The following is a 17,973-nucleotide window of genomic DNA, read 5'->3' as shown; positions in this document are numbered from 1 at the left end:
ATATAACAGTACACCAGAGCTCTTAATATTTCCATGCTTGTCTGTTCTAAGAAACTTGTAAATATTGCTTAGTGCTTTGCAAAATGGGCTTTGCTTGAGATTCTTCATTAATGAATGTTATTATTTAGTTCTACACAATGTTTGACAGTAAGAAGCGACGTACAGTTATATAAGAGGAAATAGCCTTCGTTCTTCAGCTAACTTAAAATACCTAATGAGTTATGTAAGCTTGTTTGATGCCTGTGTCTTTAGTCATTCTATAGTCTTGCAGATTTTCTTTTCACACAAAATGACATAGCCAATATAATTAACCAAATTACACATTTCTATATATGTTTAATTAAACATCTGGAAAAATAATTCAAATGTTTTCTGTTTTATTCTCTTTTTATGGGTAAAAAAAGGTTTTATCATGTTACTAAATGTAAATGTGAATTTGGCATGCATCTCAGGTTTCAGTGAGAATTGCATGAGCAAAAAAAAAGGTAATTTGAAAGCCACCATAGCAAAAATGACTGGAATATCAAATCAGATCTTTTTTTTAATGCAGGTCAGTTGTAGAAGAAAAATCAGGGTTAACAGACTGTAGCAAAAAAAATAAAAAAAATAAATAACATTATTATTGGCAGCAAAGAACCACAGAAAATTTGCATGCCAAAATAATTGTCTCACAGTATATCTGTTGCTCTAGAAAACAGGTGGTTTTTTTATCGCTTAAAATTACATTTGCTCAAGGTCGTCTTTGAGCCCCCATACAGGACTTAAAATGTTCTGCTAGATTTTGAACAAGTAAACACTCTCAGCAGCATATCATTATTCACATTAGTAGCTTTCAAGGCAGCAGTGTTTATTTATTTCCCTTTTTTTCCCTGTGGGGTGGGGGTAGTCCTGCTTTTATCTAGAGGAACACTGAGCAATAGTTTCTCTAAGGCTGATGAGGCTGCTCGCTGAAGCCTGCAGTTCTTTTATGAAGCATGTGTTTCACTGTGGCCCTCAGCTTTCTCTGAGGGGCTTCTTCCCCAGGAGACTGCCAGTGAGATCCCGCTGCCACACTGAGCCACAAGATCTGAGACACTGCAAACTCCCAGCATTAGCATCTCTTAATGCAAAACAGCATGGGGTCGGCCAGTGTTAGCTTTCAGCGCAGCCGGGCTCCCTGGTGAAAGGGCCAGCACACCACCGCCACCGCACAGCTGACCAAGCAGGAATGCTGAGCCGGACAGAAGGCCCAGGGACATAGCTGTGTGTGAATTCAAATAAGTCTTCATTTGAACTGCTTAATCATCCCGCTGCGTCTGCAAGGACGGAGAAATGTGGTTAAAAGAGGTCACACCAGAAAGTAATTTAGCCACAGACACCGTGAGGAATAAAACTATCTGAGGCTAAATAATAATTTAATGAGCTGCACATGGCACTGCCATGCTTTGCCCCTGTTTTTCTGAGGATCTGATTTTTTTTTTTTTTTTACTGACATATAAAAAGAAATTGGTTTCTCTTAGTACTAGCTTCAAATTATCAATGAACTAGAGTCAACAGACAATTTGTCCAGTTCCATTCAACTTGCTGTCCGTCAGCGTGCAGGGACTGTGGATAATGCATTTTGCATACCTACATATCTTCTTTTCATTGACATAAAGTGAGATGCATTACTTCCATTGCATGATGATTGGAGACCATCTGTGCCATCTAACAAAATCTCCAACCTCTTGATGGATTTGCAGCAGAGTGACACACAGAACAGAGCATACATAAACACTTGTCTTGTTCTTTCTAAGGCAGCTCAGGGAATGACAGAAAATCCATTAGATCTCAGGGTGAGAGAAGCATTTGCAAGCAAATCCTAATAGATTAAATTGCTGTAAAACTAGATTTTTCTGAATTATGTTATTAATATATTTTTTGTTGTGTTATTAAAAACAACCACATATATTTTTTGGATAAATATATTTACTTCCATCAAGTCTTTTCTACTTACTTACCTCCTTTGTAAAAGCTTGTTTGGGGATCTTATATTTCTAAAATATCAACATTTTTCTACATCGGTGATGAAGGTGAAATTATAGTCACAATTCAATATGTTTTTTCCCTATTTTTCCATAGAGAGCGAGTGGAGGACTGAGCGCTAAACACATCACGTTGTTCTTGGCACCTGTTACCTCTCAAATGAGTCCGGCAAAGACAGCTGAAATTCCCTCATGTATCTTCCATTCAGACTTCTCTAATGTCATAAGAAAAAGCAAGTCCAGCAGAGAGAACCAGCCTCTAAGAGTCAGTAGAGTGTGCAGCTTCACTGCCTTCGTGACAAATTCTATTTGTATTTTTATAGACAAATGGTACTCAACTGGAAATTTTGCTCCTGTGATTAGCCATAGGGGATGTAGCAGTAAGCAAGATTTAATGATTTATCTGGGCGCTTGATAGCTTTTGATTAATTCTGTATCGAATAGCTCACACCTCAATGAGTTGATCGGGTGTTTGGAGCATGTTATATCACTTTATTTCATCAGGTGTGACCATCACTGCCATAGATTTCATCCACTGTCCTTGTTCAGAAATACAACATCCCGCAACCCAGGTCTTTATACCGAGTGGTAAATTGAGAACCTGGCCTCTGTATGTGATTTGCCGAATGTGGCAAATGACACACACTGCAAGCACAATATCTGGTATTATATTGATTCAGTCTATTATATATATCCACTGAAATAAAGACCTGATATCATGCTATATAACGTATAAGTTAATACTTTTATTTTAGTGCCATATAAGGTTTACATAGCACAGAATTTTCTCATCACAGAAACACCTATTTTCCGTCTCAAATGCCAAGGCAGCCAACCCAAAAATCCCAGTCTGCTCTTATTGGTTTGTTGGCTCATTTAGTGCTAAATTGGACCAGATGAAGGGATGCTCTGCTGTGACTGGTTGTCGATTTTATTGTTGTTGTTGTTGTCGAGAGTAAAATTCAAAGTTTGGCTACTGCACACACTCTGAGTATTTCATTAACAAGCTCAATACAGTAGCTCATGAGTAAATGAACATACCCAGGACTTCTCAATAACCAAGATTTCTAATCCTTAAGTAAAAATCGTAACTTTGCATTAGTAGAAATATTACAAGGAGTTTGAATTATTTTGTATTCTTTTAGTTTTTTTTGTTTTTAAATTTTACTTGTTTGTGGAACATTAACCATTAATTTTTATTTAATCTTTCCCTGAGTTTTGTGTCACTATTTTTCTACAAATGGGACAGCAGTCTCCCAGTAATTATAACGTTCCACCATTAGACATCTCTCTTATTTCTCAGAGTGCAGGGTGAGGTCGTAGCTAATGAAGTGGATTTGCCTTAATTACTTGTCTAGAAAAGCATCAGGAGGCCTTAACCAGTGCATACATCTGTTAGAAAGAAAAATGAATATGCCACATTCCCAGACTGAATGGGTATCTTTAGGCTTCTGTTCTGAATGTCCTGTGAAAGTTTGGCTATGGTAACAAAGTCCTTCTCTGACTCTCTGATAACAAATGAATCTTCTTTTGTGCCAATTTTGTTGTGCAAAGCAGGTCAATAGAAAACCATTTATTTTCTTGCATCCTTTGGATAGTAGTGAATAATTGTTGCTGAATCACCACATCTGTGGGGGTCATGTTTCACTGTGCTTGGTCTCAGATGCGTTTCTTGTCTTTCTGTTTCTTTTCAGAAAAATAAGAATGACTTTCTGCCTGGCTGTTGAGCCAGGTGCAACGAGCATTTATCTTTCTCTTTATTATAATCTGTTCTACTGTGCAGTGTGCTGGGAATTGCTTATATATAAACAGGTTGGCAGGTTTGGGAAAACTTCTCAAAAAGCCAATAAAACAGTTGGAGTGGACTGTGCATAGTAAATTATCTTTTGTAATTTGCAGCTTTCAGGGTTCTCCGAGGTTCATAAAAACATTGTAGTGCATATAAGTTTGGTTGTACTGCAAAACTGATTTTTAGATTGTCAAACGTGTGGACCTTGACCCCCTACTGGGCCATAAAGTACAGACTTGAGTTAAAAAACAAAAAACATTTTCAGCTTTGTAATTTTACTTTAGAAGGAAATTGCCTTTACATATGTACATTTTAAAAAGAAATAGAAAAATTAAAGTTAGAAATTTAGATGTTCTTTCGGACCTATATTCAATCCTGAAGGTATAACTCATTAATAGTTAGCAAACAGCTAAAGCAGAGCAGTGGCTGCCAGGTGCCAGAAGAAGAGCTACGATGAAGAATCGGTCTCAGCAGGCAGCAGCTCATCAGAAGGGAATGAATCAGTGAAAACACAATAAAGGAAATTGTTTTAGGACGCATATGATGATCAAAGGTTTGATTAAAGGCTGCAGGAGATTTTCAGTCGCTGATTTGTGCAACTGCTGTCTTGAATTTAGAGATGGCTTTTCTGTGTTACAGTGTCCAAAGGGAAGGTCAAAGGTGGAATACCCAACCAGAATTATTTCCCATCAGTTTTAAAACTGTTGATACATTAAGGTTTAAAATGTAAATTTAAATCTAAATATCAGAGTAGCTCAGACTTCAGAAAGTATATTTCAAATATGTTCCTCCTGTGGTCTTTAAACAGAGTGAACAAAAGAGGCAGTAGTCCTAACTATACACTGCAAGCCCATTCTGCATACTTGTATTGATTTATACTTATATTAAGTTTATGATATATTGATGTGCACCAATTTATTTTCGTGGTAATTTTTTATGTTATAGCAAAGCTCTTAAGAGCCTTGCTATAACACTGGGGACTGCTTCTATGGTCCCCAGGTGGAACAAAAATATGTTAGAGGAATTAATTACTTGTTGCCCTACATTTACTTGATGGTCATACAGTAGGAAGTAAAGTATTTGTTTACCTAAAAGTAAATGCATTCCAGAGCAGCGATGCATTTGTCCTTGTGATATATTTCTCAGAGTATCTGTGGTGTCCCTGTAACTAATTAGCATATCCTTATTAATGGCTTTAGGGAATCAGTTACATTACTGAGCAGGAAGGAGATCATCAACAACCGTGTGGCTTTACCTCACACTAGTCCACTGCTGATAACGACTTTGGTGTGCTTCTCTTTCACTGTCTCGACTAAGCACAGAGGCAACATTGTGCAGAAGTGGAGAACTTAGTAGCCGACCATCTGTCAGTGCAGCAAATGCATCATATAGCAATTACTTCTTTCAGTGGTTCTTTTACATTAGAAAATATCTAGATTACGTGGCATTGAGCCAGGTGAAAATTAAAATGTTTTGGTGATAGTTAATGGAACGTAAAGAAACAGAAACACTAGACTGAAACAATATGAAACTGTGTATAAAATTACCTAGTGCCTTGTAAAGCAACAGCTTGTTTAAATCCTGAAAAGAAACAGGCTTGCTTAATACAGCATGGTACATTTTGTGTTGATTTCTTTTGCTGAGCCATTATTTAGCATGCCACCTCTACACAAAGGACTTTATACCCACTTTGCAGACTAGACCTAAGCATTGAAGCTTAATAATAATGTTTTCTGAATACCCAGTGTGCACCTTAAAAGTTCTTATTGTGCCTGCTTTGATTGACACATGTTGATATCAGAGCTTCATGTTCCTGACCCTAAAAATATCTGAAATGACTCTAAGCTTCTTGACTGGCATGAGTAGGTATCGCTTTAATGAAGGAGCTGATTATACAAAATAAGCTTTGTGTGTGTTTGTATTCTGCTCTCTCTGCTGTAAATTGGCAATTTAGTGTTGTGGATATCTGTGAAATAAAGGAGGCTTACTGCTATAAAGAAAAGCCACTCTGTGTAAAGCCGGGAGTTCATTGATTGATGAATGGCTTAGCAGATGTGGAAATAAATGGATACAGAGTGCACACAGACATTGGTCCTCTATCTCATGAATTGCACACTATCAAATAGTGAATATAAAACCACAGGGTACAATTTCTCCTTCTAGACTTCATATCTAATAGTTTTAAATCCTCTTTAAAAAGTGACAATAGAGTTGGTAAAAAAAAAAAGAAAAGAAAAAAGAGCAAATTTTACTGCTAAAAGCTTTGAAATGGTACATAACCAGTGGAGTCACTCTTAATCTGGTTGATTAAATCTGGATCAAATCTTGAATGTGTTTCACTTAAGCTGCGGCAGTTACGGGATTGAAGTTTGGAGGCAAACAAAGTATTGTTTATTTAAAAGAAAACTGTGCATGCTCAAAAAAACGCTAAATGCAAATTCAGAAAAGCCCAGTGAATTGGTGTGTTTCAGGAAGAGGACAGCTAATCTGTTTACACAGGAGTCAGTGTCTGATCTGAGTAAACTGTCACAGGTCTCTGTGGGAGGTAGAGAGAACACTCTGATAGAGGTCAGTTAGAGAAATAATGAGCAGAAGTAGGACTTTTTTTAACTGCGTTTTTTTGTTGGTAAGTGAAAAGGTGAAAAACTTTTTGGTTTTGGTGTTAATTTATACTCACTGGTCAGTTTGTGATGTATAGCTTGATAAGTCCAGGTTCCTGGTACTACCAAGTTCCTTCAAAACTGCCCTAACTCTTCATGGATTCATCAACATACTGGAAACATTTTTCTCAGAGATTATGGTTCATATTCATCATCACACACTTGCTGCAGAGTCTCTCATCTCACCACATCCCAAAGGTGCTCTATTGGATTAAGATCTGGTCACTCTGGAGGCCATTTGAGTACAATTAACTAATTGTCATGTTTATGAAACCTGTTTGAGATGATTTGAGCTTTGTGACATGCAACATTACCTTGCTGGAAGCAGCCATCAGAAGACAGGTGGCATTTAAATGATGTCCAATTGGTACTGAAGGGCCTGAAGTGTGCCAAGAAAATATCTTATACGCCATTACACCACAAGCAGAAACCTGAATCATTGATACAAGGCAGGATGGATCCATTCTTTAATGTTTTCTTACCACAAACTCTGACTCTGCCACTGTAGAATAGCCTAATGTACTTTGGTGTGAACTTCAGTTGCCTGTTCTTAGCTGACATCAGTGACCCACAGTGGTCTTCTGCTGCTGTAGCCCATCTGCTTCAAGGTTTGATGCGCTGTGTGCACAGAAATGCTCTTCTGCATATCTTGGTTGTAACAGTTGGTATTATAGTTGATTCTGCTTGCTTATCAGTCTGGCCATTCTCCTCTGACCTCTGGCATCAACTATGCCTCTGGACATTGTGTAGTTTTCAGACTACACTCTGTGAACCCTAGTAATGGTTGTTTGGGAATCCCAGCAGATCATCAGTTTCTGAAAGGCTCAGACCAGCCTGTTTAGCACCAACAATGATGCCATGATCTTTCTTCCCCATGCTGATGCTCAGTTTGAACTTTAGCACTTTTGTGCACGTCTACATGCCTAAACACGGTCCTATGTGATTGGCTGATTTTTGCATTAACAAGCAGTTGAACAGTTGGACCTAATAAAGTGACTGGTGAGTGTATGTGCTACCGAAGCTATGTCTAATCATTCATCAGTCAGAATATTGTTCCTGACTGGGCTGAAATAACACCATAAGGCGTGAAATAAGCTTTGGATTTGTCTTAACCAGTTAGTTTACACACATGAGCTTGCTTTCACAAACCTTTTAGAATGTGCATCCTCAAAGGAGCTGCCATATTCTAGCTATGCTGGCAAGCAAACTGAATCTGGCTGTCTTTGATGGTGCTTTCAAAGGTAACCCAAAAGTGCCTGAAAGCAAACAGTAAATGAGTCGAATTTTTATTCTTTTAAAATATCTGTTCCATGTTTTATTTCTTTTTTGTTTTTTTTTTCTTTCAGACGGAGCCTTTCAAAATCACTCTCGGCTGCGGACGCCTCCTCTACCACTCTCCCACTCCCACTCGCCCAATCATCAGCACCATGCAGCCTCTATTAACTCCTTGAATAGGAGCAACTACACACCACGGAGCAACCCAAGTCCTGCGCCCACAGACAGCTCCGTTCCTCCTGAGGGTCCCGCCAGTGGTCAAGACTCTGGCAGTGCACAGGACAACTGGCTACTTAACAGCAACATCCCCCTGGAAACAAGGTACTGTGTAGTTTGTCTCTCAGACAACGTATAGAGAAGTTGGCATCTGGAAGACTTGAGCTGAGCTGGTGCCATTGAACTTTGCGTTTCCTCCTGTTCCTGCTGTCCGCTCCATATTAAATTACCACAGTGCTAACAAGGAGCAAAGCAATAAAATGGAAAATATCCTGCTAGGGGCAAAGGCCTATATTTGTGATGAACATGATTTTGTGGCAAACAAGAGAAAAGTGGTGCTTTTGGTTCGCCTAATACTAGGAGTCCTAACAGGGGAAGCTATTGAGTTTAAACAGCAGAGTAATTACAATCATTTTGGATAATACCAAATTATATTCAGGCTCCTGTGAGCAGGCTTCGTAGCCCCTCCACTGCAGCCCTGAGTTTGATTTATTTCATATTAATCAGCATTCATTTCTCTAGTATTTCTCAATAGGAGGCCCTTGTGTGAAGTAGGTCTGTCAAGTGTTATTGTAACAAAGGGAATATCTGGTGTTTCTTTGGATGGTCTTATTGCAAGGCGGTATGAAATTAGGAATACTGAGGCGGAATTTTCTCAACCTTCCAAGATATCAATTTAGTCTGCTAATAGTAAAAAGAAAAAAAGTAATCGCCACATCACCAGCGGCACATTTCCTTAAATAAACCCTAACACCTTTGAGTAAGTTGTTATGGAGAACAAAGAAAAAACCCTTTGTTTTATAACTGTTGCAATTATCTCTTCAAAGCAGTTATGGCCAAAAAATTAGATCACAATGACAAAAAATTGCGCATACCATGATATTATATTATATTATATTATATTATATTATATTATATTATATTATATTATATTATATTATATTATATATAAAAGTGAACAGTTTGGCAATTTGAATAGTTTGTAAATTTAAATAAATGCAGCAATTGTATTTCTGTTTCTTATAGGTAAAAGTGTTATAACAAATAATCAAGAATGAGCAAAACCCACAGTTCTGGCCAATGACAGGTGGTTTCTTCACATATATATACTGTTTAGAACAGGTAGTACCCTAGTGAAGGTGTCACTGAATAATGATTGATATCGATCTTGTCAAGCTGTTAGACAAGTACTGTTCAGGCTTATTATAATTTGGTTGGTCAGCTCAGATTCTGTCAGTAAACTATGATGAGCTGGGAGAGGACAGAATTTCTTTCTTTCATTTATATCGCTTTCTCTGAACATTTTTCTGAATGCTGACTCGAAAAAATCAGCTCAGAAAGTGTGAAGAGGTAACAGTAGCTATTTGTTCTTAGCTGCTGCATAGCTTTATGTACAAAAGTTAAGGTTTGAATATTGTGGTTTATTTCTTCTGTTTTTTGAAAATGTTATATAACAGCGTCCTCAGTTTAAATGTTGCCAATATTTTTAATATATTCAGAACTTATTAAAAACCACTGGTCTGTGTGATAAAATACATTGCCATAAATTAAATAGCTGTTGACAGGAAAATAGCTAATAGCTAACTTGGCGTGGCTAAGAAACCAGTCTTGAACAGACTTATTGTCTCCTCCTTCAGTTTTTGTGAGACGCTTCAGTCAACAGGAAAATGAGAATCAATTTCAGCTGGTAGAAGGACAGTTAGTTGTATAATGAATGATTACACATCATCCAGCTCCAGTTAATCCCGTGCAGGTATTCCCTGTGGAACAGAAAACAGATGGTGAGGAGAGGCTAGAGTGCTGCTGAAATCACATACAGAATCGAGTCTGTATAACCTATTGCACTGAAGGAAAAAAATGACACCTTGCAAAGTTCCAATAAGGAAACTGAAACCATTAGCAATATCCGCACGGACCCTGCCATATTAAATGTCACTTTTACTAAGTTAATTGTATTAAAATGGCCCTCTCTTGTCGCTTTTGGGAAATTTAATTGCACTGATAAATTCAGCACTGGTATATTTCTGCCGTGCTTTAGCACTGGAAAAATGCCAGCAGTTGGTTGGCCCTGTCCAGCTTCAGCATTTTTTTTCTGCCAAGTTTCTGCCAAGTATTTCTTTCTTCGTTAAAAGTAGCATTCTTCCCTAGAACACAAGCTTTAAAGACTATGAACAGATTTTACTGCTGGCCGCAGAGGAGACTGGGATCAAAAACAAAGCTTTTCTCTTGTACCATGCAACGTGTTCAGCCTGCCCATTGCATGTGGACAGTTCATTTCTCCATTGCATTGCTGCTGTATTTCCTTATGGAACAGAGCTCTCATTTGGGGGGGGGTTGGGGGGGGCAGTGAGACATGAGACTCTAGAAATGTTTACTGAAAATGTGTTTTAAGACATGTAGCAACCATTAAATGGGGAAAAAAAAGTAGCAGTTAAGGATACTAATCAGTATAAAGGCTATGAAACCTCAGTGATGATTTTCATTAGACTTAGAGTAGTATTTGTGTGTAATAGACTTTAAGGTTCTTATTTGTAAGTGATGCATTGTTTTCTTCCAATCACAACCTTAAAGGAGCCAGAATACTCTAATGTTTATCAGAGAAGAGCAAGACGCTTGCAGAGAAGGGCAGGGCTCGTACAAAACAAGGTATGGCAGTGTCCAAATGAGGGGCATAAGACAGGTAGATGTTATTTGTGTCACACCTTTGTAGAAGTAGTTCCATAAGGGCCTTGGTTGGTTTTTTTTTTTGTCCCATACTGTCCATCTTGAGCTCCATTTGTCAGTTGTTGATGTTGCTTGGTGATCACAAGTTGTATTGGCCTTTCTGTATTTCTTGCACGCATGTCTCACACTAGCTTCATATCCATCTTTCCACCTGTGTGTAGAAACATAGCAAAGCAGACATTCCTAGAGACTTTACAGGACAACCTCATTGAGATGGACATTCTGGCATCAGCACGCCACGATGCCTCGTACAACGACGGGTATGTTGCATGTTTGCTATCTGGCTCAGACTACTGTCAGGATCTGCTTTGCCATGAAAACAATAGATTCCTGCACTATTTTCCATCGCGCATCCTCTGTTTTGAAACACTGTCAATCATCTGTGTACATCTCCTGCAGTGTTACAATCCTTGCTGTATTTGTCCCTTCCCTGTTTTAATACAACTAACAATTTGCATCGAGTAACATTGTTGGATTGTATTGCTTTTGAATAATGGTAAACACGACCGCTGTGTGGAACACAGTTGCCCATGCTGTCTCCTGTTGCTTGAATAGGACATGTGAGAGATTTGTCCTGATATGTATAAATAAAATATAGTCTCGGTGACTTTCCACATCATACATTGTAATATGACATTCAATCACACTCATGTCACTGTTGCTCGAGAGCTTCTTGTATGCTTGTCAGTAAAATGGCCTTGACAACAGTGCCGCTGCCACTGGCTCTCTGATGGGCTGATCATTCGGCACTTGGACATGTAGCTGTACACGTTTTCTGAGATAGCCAGCCATGTTCTTCAAGGGCGAATAAATCTGCTCAACTCCATGCTGAAACCTTATATAATGTATCTCTCCTCTACGTAGCCTTGACACATGGTTATGGGGAATTACTCCTCTCGCAACGGATGGAATATATAAACAAGAGCCAGCTGTGGTCACTCGTCCTCTGAAAGAGATTTAATATAGATTCACAGTTTTAGCTGTTTCAACCCGAAATGCCTTAGTTTTCTCACTAATCTAGCATGACTATGGTAACACTACTGAATGTGCTTGGTATTACTTACCACTGGAAAGGGCTGTACCTGGATAGACAATAACCTGCAACGTTATGGTCATGAGCACCTAGTGTTTCTGTTAGAACTAACAAGCAAATGTATTTTCCCAGGCACTTCCTATTCAAACCAGGTGGAACATCACCAATGTATTGCACAACTTCACCAGGATACCCTTTGACCTCCAGCACAGTTTACTCGCCTCCTCCACGACCTTTGCCTCGAAACACCTTCTCTCGACCTGCCTTCAGCCTGAAGAAACCCTATAAGCACTGCAACTGGAAATGTGCTGCTCTCAGTGCCATCCTCATCTCAGTAACACTGCTGTTCCTGTTAGCCTACTTCATCGGTGAGTCACCTCTGACACTCTCATACACCAAGACATATACCTCTGTCAATCACTTCCAAACCCCGCCCCTCACTTGAATGCAGACATAGGATGAATACATACTTTATCATTTCCTTCTGTCATCCATTTCAATAGTGACGAATCTGTCCTCTGCACCTTATATAAGCATGGTTATATAGGGACTCACAGATTGACACAACTCGTCTGAAGAAACATTATCATTCATAGATTGGACTGACTGAATCTGCAGACAGGCAATCCAGTGTCTTGCTCTCGCGAATAGCCAGGATGTGAAATAAATTAATAAGACATCAGCCATCACACGAGAGAGGGCTGCACATTTAGAATATTCATCTTATTTCATTTAAGATTCCCTAAACAGCATTATCAGGTCCCAGCTGGGTAAGGACTATCAGATAAGTTTTGCTATTAAATCATTTGTGCTCATTTTGACTGCTGTCCTCCCCTAAGGCATTGATATTCATATCCGGTCATACTGTTTTCATTTCTGTGATCAATATACACTAGAAGTGTTTACACAGCATTTTGGTTGCAAATAATCACAAAAAGACAGAAATGAAAAGATAAAATATTAAAGTATATGTGGGGGGTTCCTGTAAGCAATCTCCATATCAATCAAGCAATCTCGGTTCAGCTTCAGACTGTCACAAAGCAACTTCCTGATGTTTAAAACAATCATTTCCAACAATTTAATTTGCCACATCTTGACATATGGAGAATTTCTAGAGGAGAGCAAATGTTTTTAGAACTTAAAAACAGGTTAAACAAAGCCATAATTAGCTAACTATAACGTATAAAGCTAATGTCTTTGTTCTTAGATAGAGGACGGATTCGTAAAACTGTGGATAAATTAAATGCCAGTGGCAGCCCTGTTGGTACATTCAAGGTCACTAACAACATATTTGGAGTTCAGTCTAAAATAAGTAAGCTACAGGTTGACTGAGTTATTACTATAAACTAGGCTACGTTTGGGGTTCATGAACAAGACCGGAGTAAGGAGAAAAGATCATGTTTGAAACAAAGTGTCAGAGGTTCTGTATTACAGTGAGAAGTCATTTAAAATTTCTCAAAAAGGTTTGTTTGAATTGTGAATTTAAATATTGTCATTGCCTTGATTAGTAGATATTTCCAACAGTCTGCTGATTGGAATGAAAAACAAGCAACAGCTTTTGTAATTAAGTAATGAAAGATCACTGTAACCCACAAATAAAAAAAGGAGTTGATACACATTTCCGTTTAATTTATTTTTACCATATTATGTACATCTGGTTTACTGTGAATTTCTGCTTAATATACAGATGGCTACACTGTTGAATTTAAGTCTTAAATAGAAAAAGGAATAATTCATTGTGAAGGATGGCGAGAACGCTGTTCATTTGCATGAAGTTGATGAAAGAAATCTTGATTGTTCTGCTGGGTGTCACAAGGGAGATACATTTTATGAAGGTTTTTTGTTGTAGATACGCATTAGAAAGTAACAACCACAAAAGCTATCATTAATTCTTCTCTTTAAGAACACACAAACTAAAATGTGATTATTATTTTTGTTACCAGAACCATTTAAACTGAACTGTGCTGGTGTTAAAAAAAAACAAAAAAACACATGATTGCTGCTCATATTATCTACATCTACTTGTTTTAAATTGGTAGGCAATTTAATATGACCAATTTTAGTTTGGTTTTCTTTTGGCATCACCGGTGTAATTTGGCTGTTAAAGTAGAGATACAATTTGTGTCTTCTGCTTGTGACCTGGCCAAAAGCCAAAGATCCCCATCAGTCTGATGGTGCTTAATCAGACTCTGTAATTATAGCCTGCAAAGCTCAGGCCATCTCTCAATGCACCACAAGTAAACATGTTGGAGACCAAGCCTCACCCTAAGATCAGAATTTCAAATCAAGAACGTGGGTCATATTTAATTAAAAGCTTGATGAGAAAATACATTTAATTCCAAGTGCAATTAATTATTGAGGTCTGTAATTGGGAACTCTGGGTGAGATGTCTAATGAACCCAGTTATGCCTTGTGACAGATGTTTTGACATGTAGCACAGTTTTATTTTTCCACAGCTGTGTAAATTGGAACATTTTGAAGTGCAAAAAGGCTGGGAGTTTAAGGTGCCACCATATTGTCTCAGTGGTTGCTTTCTCATTAGCACATTTTTATATATTTCCCATTTTAAGGTCATCAGTATCCTCTTGTGTTCTCTTCCATTCACCCTGGGTATCTAACCAAGCACAATTAGGCTGGTCCCCATCTATTGTTAGACTTTAAGGTCATCCAACCCAGTAAAAGGCTCTGTAGCCCTGGTCATACCTGTTTGTATGTCTTTCAATACCTCCCAATATCTTAGCAATCAATTACTTTTATAGTGAATTATTTTCCACAGCCAAAAAATATTTTTTCCGTTTGTTGAAACTCCTTTTTGATTTAATCCTAGAATACACAATATAGATTCAAAGTCCTATATTTATGTGTAATGATAAACACCTGTGCTACAGTAATATTTGAATATACTATTGTTTTTTTCTTTGTCCTATGCAGTATCAATTAGTCATTGCATACACAACTACATAATATGTGCTTTTCTGGTATATTAACAAACATTAGTTAGAACACAGGTATAGAGAAACAGACAGATTGTGTTTAAATTCAAAGAGCAACAATTGGAAGTATTCATTTTACCACTTAAACATGATTTATACAGAACATCAGAAAAAAGCATCAATTTGAATTTTTGCAGGTTTTAGCTCAAGGTCTTAGCTTTTTGGTAATTTCTTCCTTCCATCAGGCACTCAGATTGGATGGATGCTTTGATGTGATGTCTTTTTTCCATCCGAGCTGGCATTAATATTTTTTTCTGCACTGAACTAAGCAACACTGAAATTGCTATTTAGTCATAAATGTATTTGGTCAGTTTGCCATTCACTGAAAACATAAGCATTGTAGCACATTATGCTGCAGGTATGAAACAAATCCATTTTTCATGTTTCGTTGTTTTTTTTTTATTTATTTATTTTTTTAATTAGTCCAGTATCACAACATGGATGAAATATGAGTCTCTTTAATACATTAGTATGAAGATTATGATGCACTGACAATAAAGCATGGAGAGCGTGACCAGATTAAAAATCTTAAAGCAGTGATACATCAGGGTTCAATATTAAATATGGGAGGATATATTTGGTATATTCCTTTAAGAGGTGAGGCATGTATAGTTGATTTAACACTCTGAAGTGGCTTCTAGGCTTTGTTTTATTTATTTGCTTTGGCGTTACACCTAAAAGTTGCATGTTTTGTAATTAAAATGTTCCCCAGCAGCCAACATGATCTTGCTCAAAGACCATAGAAAGGTGTAAATATGTTTAGGTAAGACATGAATCACCAAAGGCTGCTCCTGAACACATAAAGATTGATTGGCCAGATGGCTGAAACATTTTTCAGTCCAGGGTATCTGAGATTGCACACTACAGCGCACTTCTTTGAAACACCACATGATACACAGCATTTTATGATTTGTATGAAAAAGAAGTTCTTCTCAATATAGCATCCTTTGAACTGTGCGCTAATTGGAAAGTGCTATGATCAGAGGACTGAAGAGTTTATTTCTGTGGCAAATCACAGATAGCAATACGGTTTGACTTCCTCAGATTGGCTGAGAAGTCTTCTACTACAGTACCTCTGCCTCCTAATTGGCACATGGCGTGACTCAACTTCCTGATAAGTGATAAGTGAAAGGAAGGCACAACATGTGCTCAGGACAAAATGGACAGTCCTATAAAGCACAATACTCATGACAGGTCAGCGGCATCATTGGAATGTAGACACAGCGTGTCAGTGCCAGCGGCTGTCATGTTAGAAGTACCTTGTTATTCCTACTACCTGTCTTTAGTTTGCAGGTAGTTGCAGCAGCCATATTACTATCATTGCACAGTGTTTGCAAAGTTTGAAAGGCAAGCAAAACCAAATTAGGAGGCCTCTCCTCTGGCTCATGTCCAGTGCTCTGCATATCATAGATACCATGAAGGCGCTGAAGTAAATCTTTAAGGATGGGAGAGGGAGGCTCTTTAACCATTTTCCATTAGGGGCCTCAGGGACAGATGGGATGAAGAACGGGGCTCACAAAGACGTGATTACTAGGACACTTGGAACGACATTGTGCCTGGTGACTTTGTGATTGTTCAGCAACGTACACTGACTCTTTCCATTTTGCCAGTCAGTGTTGAGCTACAAATCAAAGGAATGTCATTCTGGAACTTACAAAATGGCAAATAAAGCCATCTGTCTCTTCTATGGTTGCCTTCCACGGACACAGTCACTTCCACAAGCACTGGGCATGCACAGAACAGATGCTGGTATTGAAGATGAACTTTTATCATGTTAGGGAATGTTTGCATTGTGGTTTCCCTGATAACCACTCCATTGCTTGTTGTCTTTATTCACAAATCCATGCAAATTTTAGTGAGCATTTGGTACTGTTTAACAAGTGTGCCGAATAAATTATTAAGGACTCTTAAATACATCATGCGCATACAGTTCTAGACTTAATATAATGCCAGTTGCTTAATGATGCAAACCGGGGGATTTGTGTCTAAAACCCTTTTGTTTTTACTCTGATGAAGACACAGTCATCTTCTAGTCCTTTGTTTTCGGAGGGTTTCTGGAGCTAATGCTCGAACTGTATAGTTGTAGAGGACCCTTTCCAAATAATGTATTCTCCCGCTTTATTATTATTATTATTATTATTATTATTATTATTATTATTATTAATAATAATAATAATAATAATAATAATAATAATAATAATAATAATAATAATTCAGTGTATATAATGGTAACCAGTGGTAACCACTTTTATCTGATAGCAGGTTGATTCTTGGTCCAAACTCCAGTCTCTCTGCTAGCGTGGGTTTCCTCCCACAGTCCGAAGACATGTTTGTCTGTTTGGTTGTCTGTCTCGCTGTGACGGACTGGTCACCTGTCCAGGGAGTACCAACATCTCTTGACCTATGCCAGATGGGATAGGCTCCATCCCCCTGGTAACACTAATCTACTCAGGCAGTTAAGAAAATGGGTACATAAAGTTAGTTGTAAGCGAAATCCAGACTAGTACAAACATTAGTCTCGTTATTCTCATTTTGATTCTTTTTCGAGTAAATGCAGTAAATTGACAAACAAATTTCTGTCACAGTCATTGTTATTCTTAGTTCTTGCCATAATCTTATAAAATGACTATCAAATTTCTCCCCAGCAAAAAGATTACAAGAAATCAGTTTGACTTTTGTTTTGTGAGCTATTAATGTTATTATTATCTGTTTTGTATGAATAATCCTGAAACGCTTATGGATATGACTCTGTGCTCTTATAAAGGGGAAACAGAAATGAAGAAAACAGCGTTGTGCTGTAAAATTGTCAGTTCATTTCTCTCCTCATAATTTAATTGCATTATTATATCCTTGAGGAGCTTAAGAGAACCAGCTAAACAATAAAAAAGCTATATCGAGTTTCTTGGCCTTTTCTGCTGACTGTTTACTTCAATATTGGCTTTTGCCTTGCTAAGCTTGCCTTGTCCATTCTTTTATTGGTGATCTGTCATGGTCGGCCCCTCCTCCGTCTGTCCTGCGCTTTAGTGCCATTGTTCCAAAGGACATTTCTTTTGTCGACCTTGTAAAATATCTGTGTGCTTCATTCAGTCTGTTCACATTGAAACACCCCTGGTGTCTCCCTGCTGATTTGTTTTTTCTTTGTCCTAACCGTCCCCTAGTTTTGCAGGGGACTGTAACGGTAATGTGCTTGGAAAAAATGGTACTCCAGTGTTGGTGTGGTGAGACAGATGTTGTCCCATGGGGTCAAGATAGCATTCATCTTGTGATTTTACGACTCAGC

At 38.0% G+C, this 17,973-nt stretch overlaps 1 protein-coding gene across 12 annotated transcripts in view; it reads left to right on the top strand.

The window, feature by feature from the left end:
• The window catches only part of tenm4 (teneurin transmembrane protein 4), a 146,138-nt gene that overhangs the window by 58,346 nt on the left and 69,819 nt on the right, over positions 1-17,973 (top strand). For 6 of the 12 annotated variants that reach the window (XM_084951132.1, XM_084951131.1, XM_084951130.1 and 3 more), the window contains 4 exons: positions 7,799-8,048; positions 10,515-10,589; positions 10,829-10,927; positions 11,833-12,068. In XM_084951132.1, the coding sequence (XP_084807258.1) occupies positions 7,799-8,048; positions 10,515-10,589; positions 10,829-10,927; positions 11,833-12,068 (660 nt within the window). The remainder of the gene's footprint in view (positions 1-7,798; positions 8,049-10,514; positions 10,590-10,828; positions 10,928-11,832; positions 12,069-17,973) is intronic. The other 6 variants (XM_084951135.1, XM_084951133.1, XM_084951138.1 and 3 more) reach the window with 3 other exon arrangements.

The sequence above is a fragment of the Perissodus microlepis genome, chromosome 14, assembly GCF_051167445.1.
Source record: "Perissodus microlepis isolate ML-2025 ecotype Zambia chromosome 14, ASM5116744v1, whole genome shotgun sequence".
Classification (NCBI taxonomy): Eukaryota; Metazoa; Chordata; class Actinopteri; order Cichliformes; family Cichlidae; genus Perissodus; species Perissodus microlepis.
This window is presented reverse-complemented; position numbering and strand designations above follow the sequence as displayed.